The sequence below is a fragment of the Thermobia domestica genome, chromosome 3 (assembly GCF_964235325.1).
Source record: "Thermobia domestica chromosome 3, izTheDome1.hap1.1, whole genome shotgun sequence".
In the NCBI taxonomy this organism is placed as follows: domain Eukaryota; kingdom Metazoa; phylum Arthropoda; class Insecta; order Zygentoma; family Lepismatidae; genus Thermobia; species Thermobia domestica.
The window spans coordinates 308,554,032-308,567,325 of NC_137456.1; the positions used below are offsets into that span (position 1 = coordinate 308,554,032).

A 13,294-nucleotide genomic window follows, 5' to 3' on the forward strand; every position below is an offset into this window, starting at 1 on the left:
GTGGGAGGGAAGGCAGGAACTGCTTTCTATATTCCTTTACAGAGATGCCAGGACGTCTTCAGGTCAGGCAGCCAACTAGATATTTTAATGTTTGATTCCATATCAAATAGTTTTACATATTTCTCGCAAAACGACTTGAAATATGTACACACTACTCTTATGCAAATTTGATTCTGTTCATATACTTTTGATTTTCTCGAAAACTTGCCTAGAAAATTGTACCTCTGGCGACCCTACCATGTTGCTCCTACCACTTGTAAGCAAGGAAGTTAGTTCCCAACTTCGCCGCATGCAGAGAAAAATCAAACGAGTAATACTGATCATTATACGGATTTTTATTATGTTCCTTGTATATATTTTTTTTAAAAAGACTACAGTATTATGTAAGAATTTATGTATTATTTTAAATAGACCATTCAGTATGAAAATGGTTTCTCTGGTGCACTGTGTGCACTAATGACTGTTGGGCCCACTTGAGATACTGAGTCTGACATGCTTGGATAAGAATGTTATGCTGTCTAACTTACAGGAGTAAACCAAACGAAGTATGATATAATCAGTGCAGCTCGAACAAGAATATATTAAATGGAATACGCTAGTTAACTTCAAATAAAATTTAAAAAAAAAAAAGTTCAGAGAGGAATTAAAGTAAAGAACATTTTTATGATTTATACAGAGGATTGCTGTAATGAAAGATGACAAATGAGGAAAAAAAGTTATACACGTATACATTAGAATTTCGTCTTCTCTTCTGTAAACATGCTCAGCAGATAAAAGTCAGTTTAGGTTATTCGACTTTTTGTCATTCACACCCAGACGAAATTCCATACTGAGAATATTTGCAGAAGAGCAAACGAGAATCCTAGTGTATGTATGCAGCAAAAAAATGAGGCATTGAAACAACCAAAATGACTACCACTTTAGCGTGTTACTTGTGTGTGAATTCAATTCCAAGGAAATCACCTTCCGAGCATATTAGAAATATCACGTTACCGACTGTGAGAATTTGCATTGGTTTTTTTTATTGTTTCGTATACGCAAAGCTTTACGCAGTATATTTGGGGTTTATACCGAACAACGAATAAAGTTCTGTTTTTTCTGTGATCGATCACAATAATAGTTTTGTAAACTTGGGAATTGTCTGACAACAGTTACATGAGTAGCAAGCTCTGCCATCTTACGTTCTTACATGCTAAGACGTAAGAATAAGAGATAAGGAAAACAGCTGGCAGCACTGCTATTCACGTAACTGTTGTAAAACAATTCACAGGTTTACAAAACTATTATTGTGACTTATTACAGAAAACATAGGACGTTATTCGTTACTTGATATAAATGCCAAATATACTGTATAAAGCATTGCTCGTACTGAACAATAAACACCAATGCAAATATAGCCAGTAACGAGTTATTTCTGATATGCTCGGAAGGAGATATCCTTAGTGTTAAATTAATACATAAGTAACACGTTAAAGTGATAGTTATTTTGTGTTGTTCTAACAATTCATTTTTTGCTGTGTACGCTGTACCGAGACTTGTTTTAGAACCATAATTTCATTATTCACTATTAGACAGAACACACTATTGATCAATACATTCTGAAGACAATACTATACTTGCTAAAACAGCTCTACCAACAAAACTCACTTGGGAAACACTACACGAGCCAACAATGGAGTATTTACGCAGATATTTTTAGAAGTGATATCATCTGCAAACATTTTTCTTTATCAATTTGAGAGCCAGCACACAGTTCTCGGAATATTTTGAGTCTGTTCGTGTTTTGTTCGAAAGTCTTTGCTTTCTTGTGCCCACTTCGAATTATTGGATCCGGAACCCCGGCCAATCGAGCTGCATTAAAGCCGTATGATTTCGGACAAACTCCAGGAGCAAATTTATACAAGAACGTAATAGTCTCTTGAGTGGGATCTTCGTCGTTTTCATTTTCCACCATACAAGCCTGTAAAATAAAAGGCATTTTTGCGTATTAATTATCACACAGAAATATACACGGATAAAAAAAAGGAGGACATTAAGCGATCAGTTTTTTTTTCCATCGGTTAGATAGTATGAATAGGAGAATAGATAATAAATTTACTATTTCTTACAACATATAACAAATACAGCTAGGATTTCCATGCTATATATTTTTATTCTGTCATCATTTTACATGCTTAATGAAATATTAACGAATTTTTGACTCTTGTGAACAAACAAACAAAAACAAACAAGAAAAAAACTGTTTTCACTGGCCATATCAATGGATATTTTAGGCGAGTTTCACTTATTATTCAGAAATAGTAGGTTTTGTGTAAGGCGATTTGAACGAACATTACATAGTGTGAGGAATAACAGTTCTTGATCTGGCGTAGCATTAACCACTTCGAAGGAAAAATAGCTCCATCAGTTTCGTCTCTTTCTTTCTCCTTCCATGCTGTGATAACCTAGTTCATTTTCTTTGTTGCATATTGGTGGAAAATATTTTCATGAACATTCGGGTCAGACCTTAAATACATTGTAGTAGTGTGAAACTAGTGGTAATCCACACTGAGCACGATCCGAGATATGAACCCAGAATTTTCTCCCGGGCCACTCACATGACTGGCACTTGTGATCAGAAAAATGGAAACACCTGAACGAAATTGCAACTTACCAGATTAATATGTTGTCAGGCCACCTTTCGCCTTCAGAACAGCCTTGATGCGACGTGGGATGGAGGCATAGAGGTCGTGAATGGTAGCAAGTGGAATTTTACACCATTCTTCGTGCAGGGCATCGGCCAGTTCTGTGAGAGAGGATGGAGGTGGAAATCGTCGCCGGAGTCGTGTTTCCAAGACGGACCACAGATGTTCAATTATGTTGAGATCTGGGGATTGGGTGGGCCAGGGGAGGTGTTGAACTTCATCCCGATGTTCCTCAAACCACGCTGCAACAACGCCAGCTGTGTGAATGGGTGCATTATCATCCTGGAAGATGGCGTCATTGTCTGCCCCCCCCCCCCCCATCCGGGCCATAGGATGCAAGTGGTCTCCTAAAATTGCGACATAATCGTTGGCTGTGAGTTGTCCGCTAAGTGTGACCACAGGACCCAATGAAAACCATGATATGGCGGCCCACAGCATCACCAAGCAGCCGCCATGTTTCACAGTTGAGCGGAGACACTGCAGATCATAAGCTTCTTTGGGCGTTCTCCACACATAAACACGGACCGTGGTTGGGAATAGGGTGAAGGATGACTCATCCGACCATATCACACGTTTCCAGTCCTCAACGGTCCAAGTTGCATGGTTGCGGCACCATTTGCGGCGTGCGAAAGCGTTATGGTCCCTGATGAGCGGTTTGGCCCGTGCAACACGACCCCGTAAGTTCAAGTCATGTAATTCGCGGCGGACTGTGATTGTCGAAACAGGGTGGGGGAGATGCTGATTGAGTTCCTCCGTCATTTGCTCCGCAGTGGCACGATGGTTCTGCGTGACAATGCGCTTTAATACCCGGCGTGACCTGTCACTCATGATTTTCTTCCGTCCACTGTTCCGCTTCCCCGATGTGATTTTCCCGTGTGTTGTGTAGGCCGTCATCACCTTCGACACTGTCCCACGCGACAAACCTAACACAGTAGCCACTGCCGTCACACTCACTCCACATAACCGCACACCAACAATTTGCCCTCTTTGAAAATCTCAGAGGTCTCCCATTTTACACTACCTCCGTCTGCTGCAGCCACTGGACACTGCTGTTCCACTGCGCCTGACGTAGTATGGAGACCGACCTACCACACCACCACTAGCGGTCCGGCGCTGCGGGCGCCACACCAGTGCCAACCCATACATCTGACGTGTTGCCAACTACAGGTGTTTCCATTTTACTGATCACCATCTGTATATATACACAATCAGCGTATGAATATTTTTTGGAGTATGGAGAATATTTGACATCCGTTGGAGGGTTTTTGTTTGTGAGAACCTGGCATCAGTGAATATAGATTTATGACACGTAAATTGGAGTACTCCACGAGTGTTAAGTTGTGTGTTTCTTTAAAATTATATTTTGCCCTTTTAGGGCACAAATGCATGCATATTTTTTAAATTTTTAAGTCTCAGAAATCCGAACCTTAATAATAAAAAATATACAGAAATCATTCAAGTAAATATACCGTATTTGCCGACACAGAAGACCCATCCAACAAAATCAATACATCCCATTGCTAATCAAAACTGTAAGCATGCGCATCAGAAAGCATAGTGCTTACCACTTGGCTACTCATGAACTAAATATGCAAAATCAGGGTTCCTACTGATCTGGAGAAATCCATTTCCCTGACCTTTGGCAGGAAGTTCCCTGACTTTCATGACAGATGTTGGATGACGTTGACATATAAATAAGAAATAAATAACCGTGAATATTTATATATGAGAATATTTATTCTATAGAGACAAATAGTAATCAATTGCTCATACGTACATTCCTCTTACCACCCATAAAAATCTGAGCAATGTTCCATACTGTGATCATTAATGGTTGGCTAAGCTGAAATTGGTGTACAATTAATGTTAGAAAAAATATATTCCATAAAATTTCCCTGACTTTCCCTCTTTCCCTAACTTCCAGTCTTTCTTCCTGATTTTCCCTGACCTGCACCATTTTTCCTGACTTCCGTGACCAGTAGGAACCCTGAAAATAATGTGCTAAAAAAAATATTACTAACCAACCATTATAAAATTTTCTTACCCTTAAACTGCACGGAAAGAAAAGTAAGTTCATTCGTTCTCTGTTTAACTTTTGACACTGTTTTGCTACCATAGACGTTCCTTTCGAACATTTCTTAAAGAATACCAGAAAGGCTCATACTATTAGGGCGAAGGCGACAAATACGCTAATACAAGTACTATTCGAGTTACTCTGAAATGTAGAATTTGAATGCGTTTCAATGGACTTTTTCTTGTTGGTAACACTCAGCTTCGGAAAAATCAAATGGCATTACCCAATACCAGGGCATATACCTGAAAGACTTACCATATGACCCAGGCGAACATCTGGAGAATCCACAAAATCTTCTACCAACGTATGATAATGCGTTGAGAATAGAGTTCTACAGCGAATCTGAGCTAATTCGCGGCACACTGCAGTTGCAATTGCTGTTCCATCATAGGTAGATGTGCCTCGACCTAAAAGAATAATATGAAAAATTATTTTTCAACTGAGGTAATTAATATCCAAAATAGTGGTTTGGCAGATGCAAAAAATAAAGCGGTATTTCGAGCAAATGTGTTCTCTACAGTATATTTACATTAGTTATATTCAAGAAAGAAAGAAAAAAATAAGACTTGTAAGGTGGTGAAAATACAGAAGAATTATAAATGCGAACGGAACTATTATGAATTTAGTCCATCAAACAACAAAACTATTTTTGATGGTAATACATCTAAAAATCGCACTAATTTCTACAAATTACTAGGCTCCGTAACATTACAGCCCACGGCGGCTACAAAGTTTATTGAATGATGCCTAGTCAGCGAATCAATTCTCTACGACATTATTTTTAGTTTTCTAGATAGAGTTTCACTACCGTTTAATTATGTAGCAACATAATAGCTTCTCTATTCCTAGACAACACTAAATATTCTGGGCTTCTACCAGAATCTAGCTTGTGACAACCTGGTGACTACTCGGCTATAGGGAACTTAAAAATAACAATGAAAAATAGTCTATACCGTTTCAATTCATGAAGGGCTCTTGTCTCTAGCTGATCAGCTACCGCACATCTACTTCCAGATTCACTTTTATTTCTCTTCTTGAACCACAGTCTACTTACTCGCTGTATTTGTTATTGTTTTAGCGTCCCACACTTATATCCTTTGGGTAAAAGGAGGCAGATAACTTTTGAAAGTGAACTTTTGAAAGTGAATTATTAACCCTTTGACTACTTTTTTTTTTTTAATGTGAACATTCTTTTATATGTACGACTCCTTTAATGTGGGATATTCCTGACAACTGAACACAGTTTTGGAAACTAAACACAGTCTCCTGGTCACATCTGACCCGATTGAAGGTTTTTTTTTTTTTTTTTTTTTTTTTTTTTGAATTTTCTAGAAACAAATTTCCAACTATGTTTGAATTATTCACACACGACACATGTATCCCGTTGGTAGTCAAAGGGTTAAGGAAGAATTGGTGGAATAAGGATGTGGAAGGAAACATGAGGACCCATGAGAACTATGTCCGCCATACACTCACAAAACTGTAATCGAACCATCAGAGGTGAGTGTTCTACCACGATAATTAATATAGTTCAAGCTCAAAGTACATACTATACAAGAGGCAAATACCATAATTTACCACTTTCGTATTTCATAGTTGGCATAATGCACTCTGGCAACAAGCTTTTTCCAGAGAGATGTCATACTTACATACCTTCATCGGAGTAAAGGGTTGTAAATATTAAATCACTCAAAAAGAGTACTTTTCCATTGATCTGCTGTTCAAATCTGGTGGTGTAAACATCACTAGAAACGATTCACTGTATTGGACCATGATAATGGAGCTTACATGTCGGCTTTGCATAAAAAAATCCGAGATAGTGAACTTCAGTATGCAATGTTAGAAAGGAAATTACCACTACTGGTGTTGTCAGGAACTCCTGACTGATGATTGATACTAGTGATGACTGGATTTCAACACGATTACCTGTGGCTTACTTTTCGTATTTCACGTTGTAGTCTTTGTTGTATCTCTAAGTTTCTTCCCACAGTGCCTTCCGGTTCCGCGAGACGGAAGCTATAGACGATTTGCGCCCGAACAATTTTGCAATGATCTTCCTGCTGGACAATCAAAAAGGAAAACCCAATAGTCTATAAGCTCTGCATTCTACGCATCTACGTCTCCTGAATTGGTGAATATAATGCTACACTACAAAACTAATATACCTAACTGGGAAGTATCTATTTGACTAGTTATAAAATTTCCTATTGCCTTATTAATACAACCATGAGTCGAAGGTCTTGCAATAGTTCCAAAACCCAAACAGCAGGAGCGCGTGTATACGCCGCGATCCACTGTAAGTACAAGGTCAAACTGCCTCAAGAGGTAGTGTGCTAAACAGAGTATTTAATCCGAAGGATGCCACTCTCGTCAGTATCTTCAGTCAGTTTTAGGTGGCAGTGATGATTAGTGCTCAACAATGTTTGATACATGACCTGTTACTTCATGAGTTCGAACTAGTGCATAACGCTGCGGCAGATCTTAAAACTTTTGTTATGCGAAAGGGGAACGAGCAGTGACTCACAGCAGTGCAACTCATTGATTCCAGGTTGTAAAGACGTCGAAGATCAGCCAAGGTTCAGCAGTCCCAAAGTAACAGATTCTGAGGTCATACCACACGCAATTGAGGAAAATCAATAAAACAGCACACGACCATTGACAAACCAACTTGTCATATCACAGTCCACTGTTAGTGCTACATAGTGCTGTCAACGGCTCGAGCGGCTCGGCTCACGGCTCTCAGTCACTACCAAGCTAAACCGAGAAGTGAGCCGAGCCTGCAGCTCACCCAACCGAGCCGGCTCGAGCCCTTGGCTCAGTTGGACCGAACCGAGTCGAGCCGATGGCTTACCTCAATTGAGCCGGCTCGAACCGAACCGAGTCGAGCCGATGGCTGACCTGAACCGAGCCGAACCGAGCCAGTGGCTCATTCCAATCGACCCGGCTCGAGCTGTTGGCTCAGATGAACCGAGCCGAGCCGAGCCGGAGCTCGAGCTGAGAAGGTCGACATCACTAGTGCTACCTTTACGAACTGGGGAAAACTATCAGACACTGCGACATTGTACCACAGCTCAGTCCAAATAATGGGTGTGCCGATAATTGCTGAAAAATACGCGTGTTATGTGTTCCCTGAAACGTACTATCACTTACGACGAAAACTGGGTGTGTTTCCGAAATCTGAATGTGCAAAAACAGTGGCTGAGCGAGTCCTAACTTTCAGAACCGACTTTATGCTCAAACAGGACCGTTTTGAGCATAAGCTCATGTTCTATGTGTGATGTAACTACGAGCGGGTAAATACTTTGGAGTTCATTCCTAACGGTCGTACAATCAATGCTGATCTTTATTCCGAGCAGTTGGAGCAAATGTATGCTGCATTACGCTAAAAATATTCCGCATTGATGAACCGAAAGCACATACTGATGGGTCGGTTCGAAAAACGCAACGAAAATAATTCATGGCTTTAATATCATCGAACTGAAGAACACTCAGCTACAGTACTGACCTCGCCCTTTTGGACCTGTTTCGGTTCATGGTACACGTCCTAAAATTTCAATGAATCACCATTCAGGGGAAGGTGAAAGCAGCAGTGATTAAATTCTTTGCCTCTAACGACAAGACAGGTATCGACCTGGAACAAAGGAACTGGCAGAAGGTGGATACAGACAGTCCAACAGGAGGAACTAAGCTTTGAATATTAAAAAAAAAATTATGACTGATTCTTGTACACTGTAACGGTCTCGGTAGCCAATTTGCTGTTTCACAAAAAAATGCCTGAAACGCTGTTCTGTCTCTTAGCGATCGTTAAGACTGAACACCAGCTGTTAAGTCACAGCCCCACGCGTCCAAATTGACAACGAATCGATACTACGACGCCACCTAGTGCAGATTCAGCAAATCTGAAAAAAAAATTACTTCAATCCCTGTGCCCACTGGCATACGCAAGAGGAATTTGGGGTTTAACCCCCTCCCCTTTTGTAAGATGTTATGGAAAATGAGCTTTACTACATTACGATATATATACAAAAATCACACTTGTCCTGAACGGATACGAGATTGACTTCTCGGTACCCCACCCTTGATGACATTCTGCGCATATCACTACCTGTGCCTATTTGTCAAATTGTATAATCCCAGCAAGTATTGTATTGGCCAGGAACTTTCAGGTATCACCTCATGTTATGGACGGAAGGGAGAGATGTGCAATACATATTTAATCTCATATTCTTGAAAGGAAAACCACCAATAAAAAAATCTAACAAATGACTTCATTCTGAGTTTTGATTGACATTCCTTATGAACATTTTTTTTTTTTTTTTTTTTTTTAAATATGGTTCCTATGTCGCCAGAGTTATCTAGCATATATATATCTTTGATTGTCGCCAGAGTTATCTAGCATACATATATTTGATTGTCGCCAGAATTATCTAGCATACATATCTTTGATTGTCGCCAGAGTTATCTAGCATACACATCTTTGATAGGTGAAATTCGACGTTCGATTCTCGATGAGAGACAGACTTTTGTGTGTTGACCTAGCGTAAGGTAACTGGAAAGAGACTTCAATTAAGAAGCATTGAACTCCGGTCTACAAAAACAGAAATAACGGCGATGAAAAGACAATGTACTGACTGCACACTACCGAACTAAAAGCCATTTGGCCGATCACATCTCGGGTTGTAATTTAGAGTTTTGTTTTAGTTTTCCTAGTTGATTATCTCTGATAGATTTACTACAAATGCATAGCGATATGTTTATAGGGTTAGTATAAATATAATGAGAATACTTTTTTCACGCGACTGTACGTCGCAGCGCGCTCGCTCCAGCCGGGTTCGATGTACGGGGAAGCAAGTTTCAAAACGCACCTAGAGCTTCCTGCGGTTCGTATCGTGATTTAAGTGAACCCACGTCTATAGGTTCGAACAGTGCTACGACATTAAATTCTGTGTGGGACTCGGAAAATCGGCTATAGAGACGTTGGATATGATGCAGCAAGTAAATCGGCTATAGAGACGTTGGTTATGATCCAGCAAGTGTTCGAGAGTGAAAACCTATCAAAAGCTGCTGTTTTGAGATGGTACAAGTTCTTCAAGCAAGGTCGAAATAGTGTGGAAGCCGAACCCTTCGCAGGACTCTCGTCCACAAACAGAACCGAGAACAATGTGCAACGTGTGCGTAATGTGTTGAACTCAGACCGCGTGGGAATTTATAAAATGACTGTGCACCATTATTACCGAGGATTTGCAGACGAGAAAAACCTGTGCCAGGCTCGTCTGGAAAATTTCGACAGATGACCAACGGCAAAATTGTGTGACTATTTGTGTTCAAATAGACAGCGCGTTTAAATCGACCCTGAGCTTTTGAACAATGTCATAATCAGGACGAAACGTGGGTTCGAGTATGATCCAAAAACAAAATACCAAGGTGCCGAATGGTATACAGGATCCCCTTTCAAAAAAAAATAAATAAAATAAAATAAAATAAAATAAAATAAAATAAATAAATAAAATAAAGCAAAAGTAAAATAAAAATAACAATAAACTAAAAATAATAAAAAGACTCGAATGAACAGGTTAAAGGCCAAAGCCATGCTCATTGTCTTCTCTGACGCTAAAGGTGCGGTTCTCCACGAATCTGTACCTGAAGCGCAAACCGGCAAAAGTGCTTTCTACGTAGAAGTGCTGAAAATAGTCAAGGAAAGGGGCAACTGACTGAGGTCAGACATTGCCGTCAATTGGAACCTGTATCATGACAATGCACTAAAACCACATTTGCTTCGTAGTGAACAATTACCCGGCCCAGAACGGCATAGCAACACTTCTCCAGTCCCTCTACAGTCTTGATTCGGCCACGGCAAACTCTTCCTTCCTCTCGAGTGAAAGTAGTCCTCAAAGAACACCGTCATGGGACCATAACAGAGGTCAAAGCAGTTTCGACGCGCTGCTTGGAGAATATTTCGGAAAATAACTTCCAGAACGCCTTCCGACCGTGGAAAACTCGTTGACAGAAGTGTGTCGACGCCTAAGGGTCCTATTTTGAAGCATTTTAATGATCTGTAGCGATATCTTCAATACACTTTGTCCCCCGAATTTGGTCTGATTACTTTTTATATTTTAAACTATATCCATCAACTTACCTGATTTGTTACAACTGTAGACGGAAAACAATACTCTTTATTCTGTTTCCTTACTTACCAAGTTCATCAATCAGAATAAGTGAGTGTTTCGTAGCATGTTGAAGAATTGCAGAAGTTTCACTCATTTCTACAAAGAATGTACTTTCACCAGCCATTATGCGATCGTTAGCCCCTAGGCGAGTGAAAATACGGTCCACAGGAGTCAATTTACAAGATGATGCAGGAACATAGGAACCCTGAAAAAACACAGGAAACCTGAAAAGATTGTCTGTAATGTGCTTTATACTTATATACTTATGTATATACACACGTCTGTTATATACTTATCCCAAATTTTCAGAAATGCGGATTGTCTCCTAAATCATATGTAGGTGCTTAAGGAAAATATCGATAATTAATACCTTTTTTCAAGAAGAAAAGAATTACGTATGTAATTTTATTTAACAACATATATCAGGTTGTCTAAAAGTATTAGGCCTTTGGAAGTCAAAATTGAGATGACATTTATTGTTATTTGAAAATAACATTATAAAACCATATATGTACGATTTCCTTCGATTATTTTTTGCCATTTTTCTGGCAACACCCTAACCCCGTTGCTACGACGTGGCTTCTTTTGAAACTAACGTAACTTTATACAGGGAGTTTTGAAGAAACAGAAACAAATTACAGTACGACGGTGCCAGATCCGGGCTATATGGTGGATGTATTAAAACTTCCTGGACAAGTTCTCTCAATTTCTGACGGGCCATTAAAAATGTATGCGGTCTGGCATTGTCAGCGAGATATACGACACTCGACACTCTTTGTTGACAAGTTCCGGTAATTTCTTTCGAATTCCCAGGTGAAATCGCGGTAGTTGTCGAGAGTACAGATTCGAGTCTATCGTTCTGTCCGGAGAAGCAGCTCATGATGCATGATTCCCTTCCAATCCCACTACACGAACTCGATAACCTTCCTGGGTGTTAGTTTCGACCATTACCGCGATCTTCTTCGTGCACTACTATTGCAGATTACTCATTTTTCATCACTCATGAACAGCTGCTTCAGAAATGGCTCGAGTGCAAGTACCAGAGATTCACAGATAGAAATTCGATCGAGTACATTTTTTTCATTCAGATCACGTGGCACCCAAACTCCGAGCTTTTGTTGGTAGCCAGCTTTCTGCAGATCGTTTAACACTATTCGGAGATGGATATTTAGGTCATTTACTCAACTTCCGCCAGAACACCATGCAATTTTCCTATGATTGGTTGCTCCCTGCAAGGAGTATTTTGCACATCCACGATAAAAGCGCCTGAACCACACTTTGGCTCTTGTTTCTAATAACTTATTTTGCCTATAAACAGTACAAGTTTCTTCGCATTTGCACTTTTGTCCAAACATAATTGTAAAATATAGCGCAGTTTTGCGGGAAGCTCACTCATCTTCACGATGTAATATCTTACGTCTCATTACAAGAATTCCAACACTTTTTTATACATCTACTAGCTTCAACTGTCAGGTGTCAAATGGTGTTAGGCTTGACTCGCTCTTTCTTATATACTAGTGGTGGGCACAAAAACCGGTTTTTCGGTTTTTCACCGAAACCGGTTATCGGTTTTCTCCAAAACCGGTTCGGTTTTTTACCTGGTCCGGTTTCGGTTTTCTTCAAAACCGATTCCGGTTTTTTTCCAAAATTTGTTCTATTTCTAACCAGAATGGTGTTTCGTTGTTCTCCGGAAACCGAATCCATTTCCACAGAAATAGTTTTACGTGTTTTCGAAGTTTTCACCGAAACCAGTTTCGGTGAAAAACCGAACCGGTTTTGGTGAAAAACCAAACCGGTTTTTGGAGAAAACCGAAATGTCGGTTTTTATAGAAACCGGTTTTCGGTTTTTATAAAAATCGGTTTTGCCCATCCCTATTATATACCCTGATTTGGGACACTAACGCCATCTAGTAAGCAAAAGGCTCAATACATTTTAGACCACCGCTATGTCACAAGTATAAAAGTTTATTTAAACCTTAATTAACCTATTAATTTTTTGCAACTATTTTATCTTAGAACGCAGAAAATAAATAAATAAATAAATAAAATTTTAAAAATTCGGGATCAAAGTACGTCAAAGCGTGTTACGATCTTTAAACTTCCGAGTTGGATATATCTTCGAATTTTCACTGAGAGCTTCCTGATAAACATAAATTTTTGATTGGCATCATTTGAAGCAGAACTTTCTTTCTTTCTTTCTTTCTTCATGTTTTTATAGTGCGCTGATTAGGCCTATTGTACTTTCGTATAGTTTAGTATACAGTGAAATTTGTTTAAGTTCTCAACAGATAGAAACGGCCAACATACATGTGATAATAATAACTTACATGTCATGGTTCCCATGACATGCGGTGAAATTTTAAGAATGG

At 39.5% G+C, this 13,294-nt stretch overlaps 1 protein-coding gene across 1 annotated transcript in view; it reads right to left on the reverse strand.

Annotated features, from left to right (window-relative positions):
• Window positions 1-370: 370 nt before the first annotated feature.
• Msh6 (DNA mismatch repair protein Msh6) overlaps window positions 371-13,294 on the reverse strand; it is a 180,944-nt gene continuing 168,020 nt past the window's right edge. The window contains exons 23-25 of the mRNA XM_081752554.1: window positions 10,953-11,130; window positions 5,014-5,165; window positions 371-1,960 (exon numbers count right to left, since the gene is read on the reverse strand). Of these exons, the coding sequence (XP_081608680.1) occupies window positions 1,682-1,960; window positions 5,014-5,165; window positions 10,953-11,130 (609 nt within the window). The 3' untranslated portion in view covers window positions 371-1,681. The remainder of the gene's footprint in view (window positions 1,961-5,013; window positions 5,166-10,952; window positions 11,131-13,294) is intronic.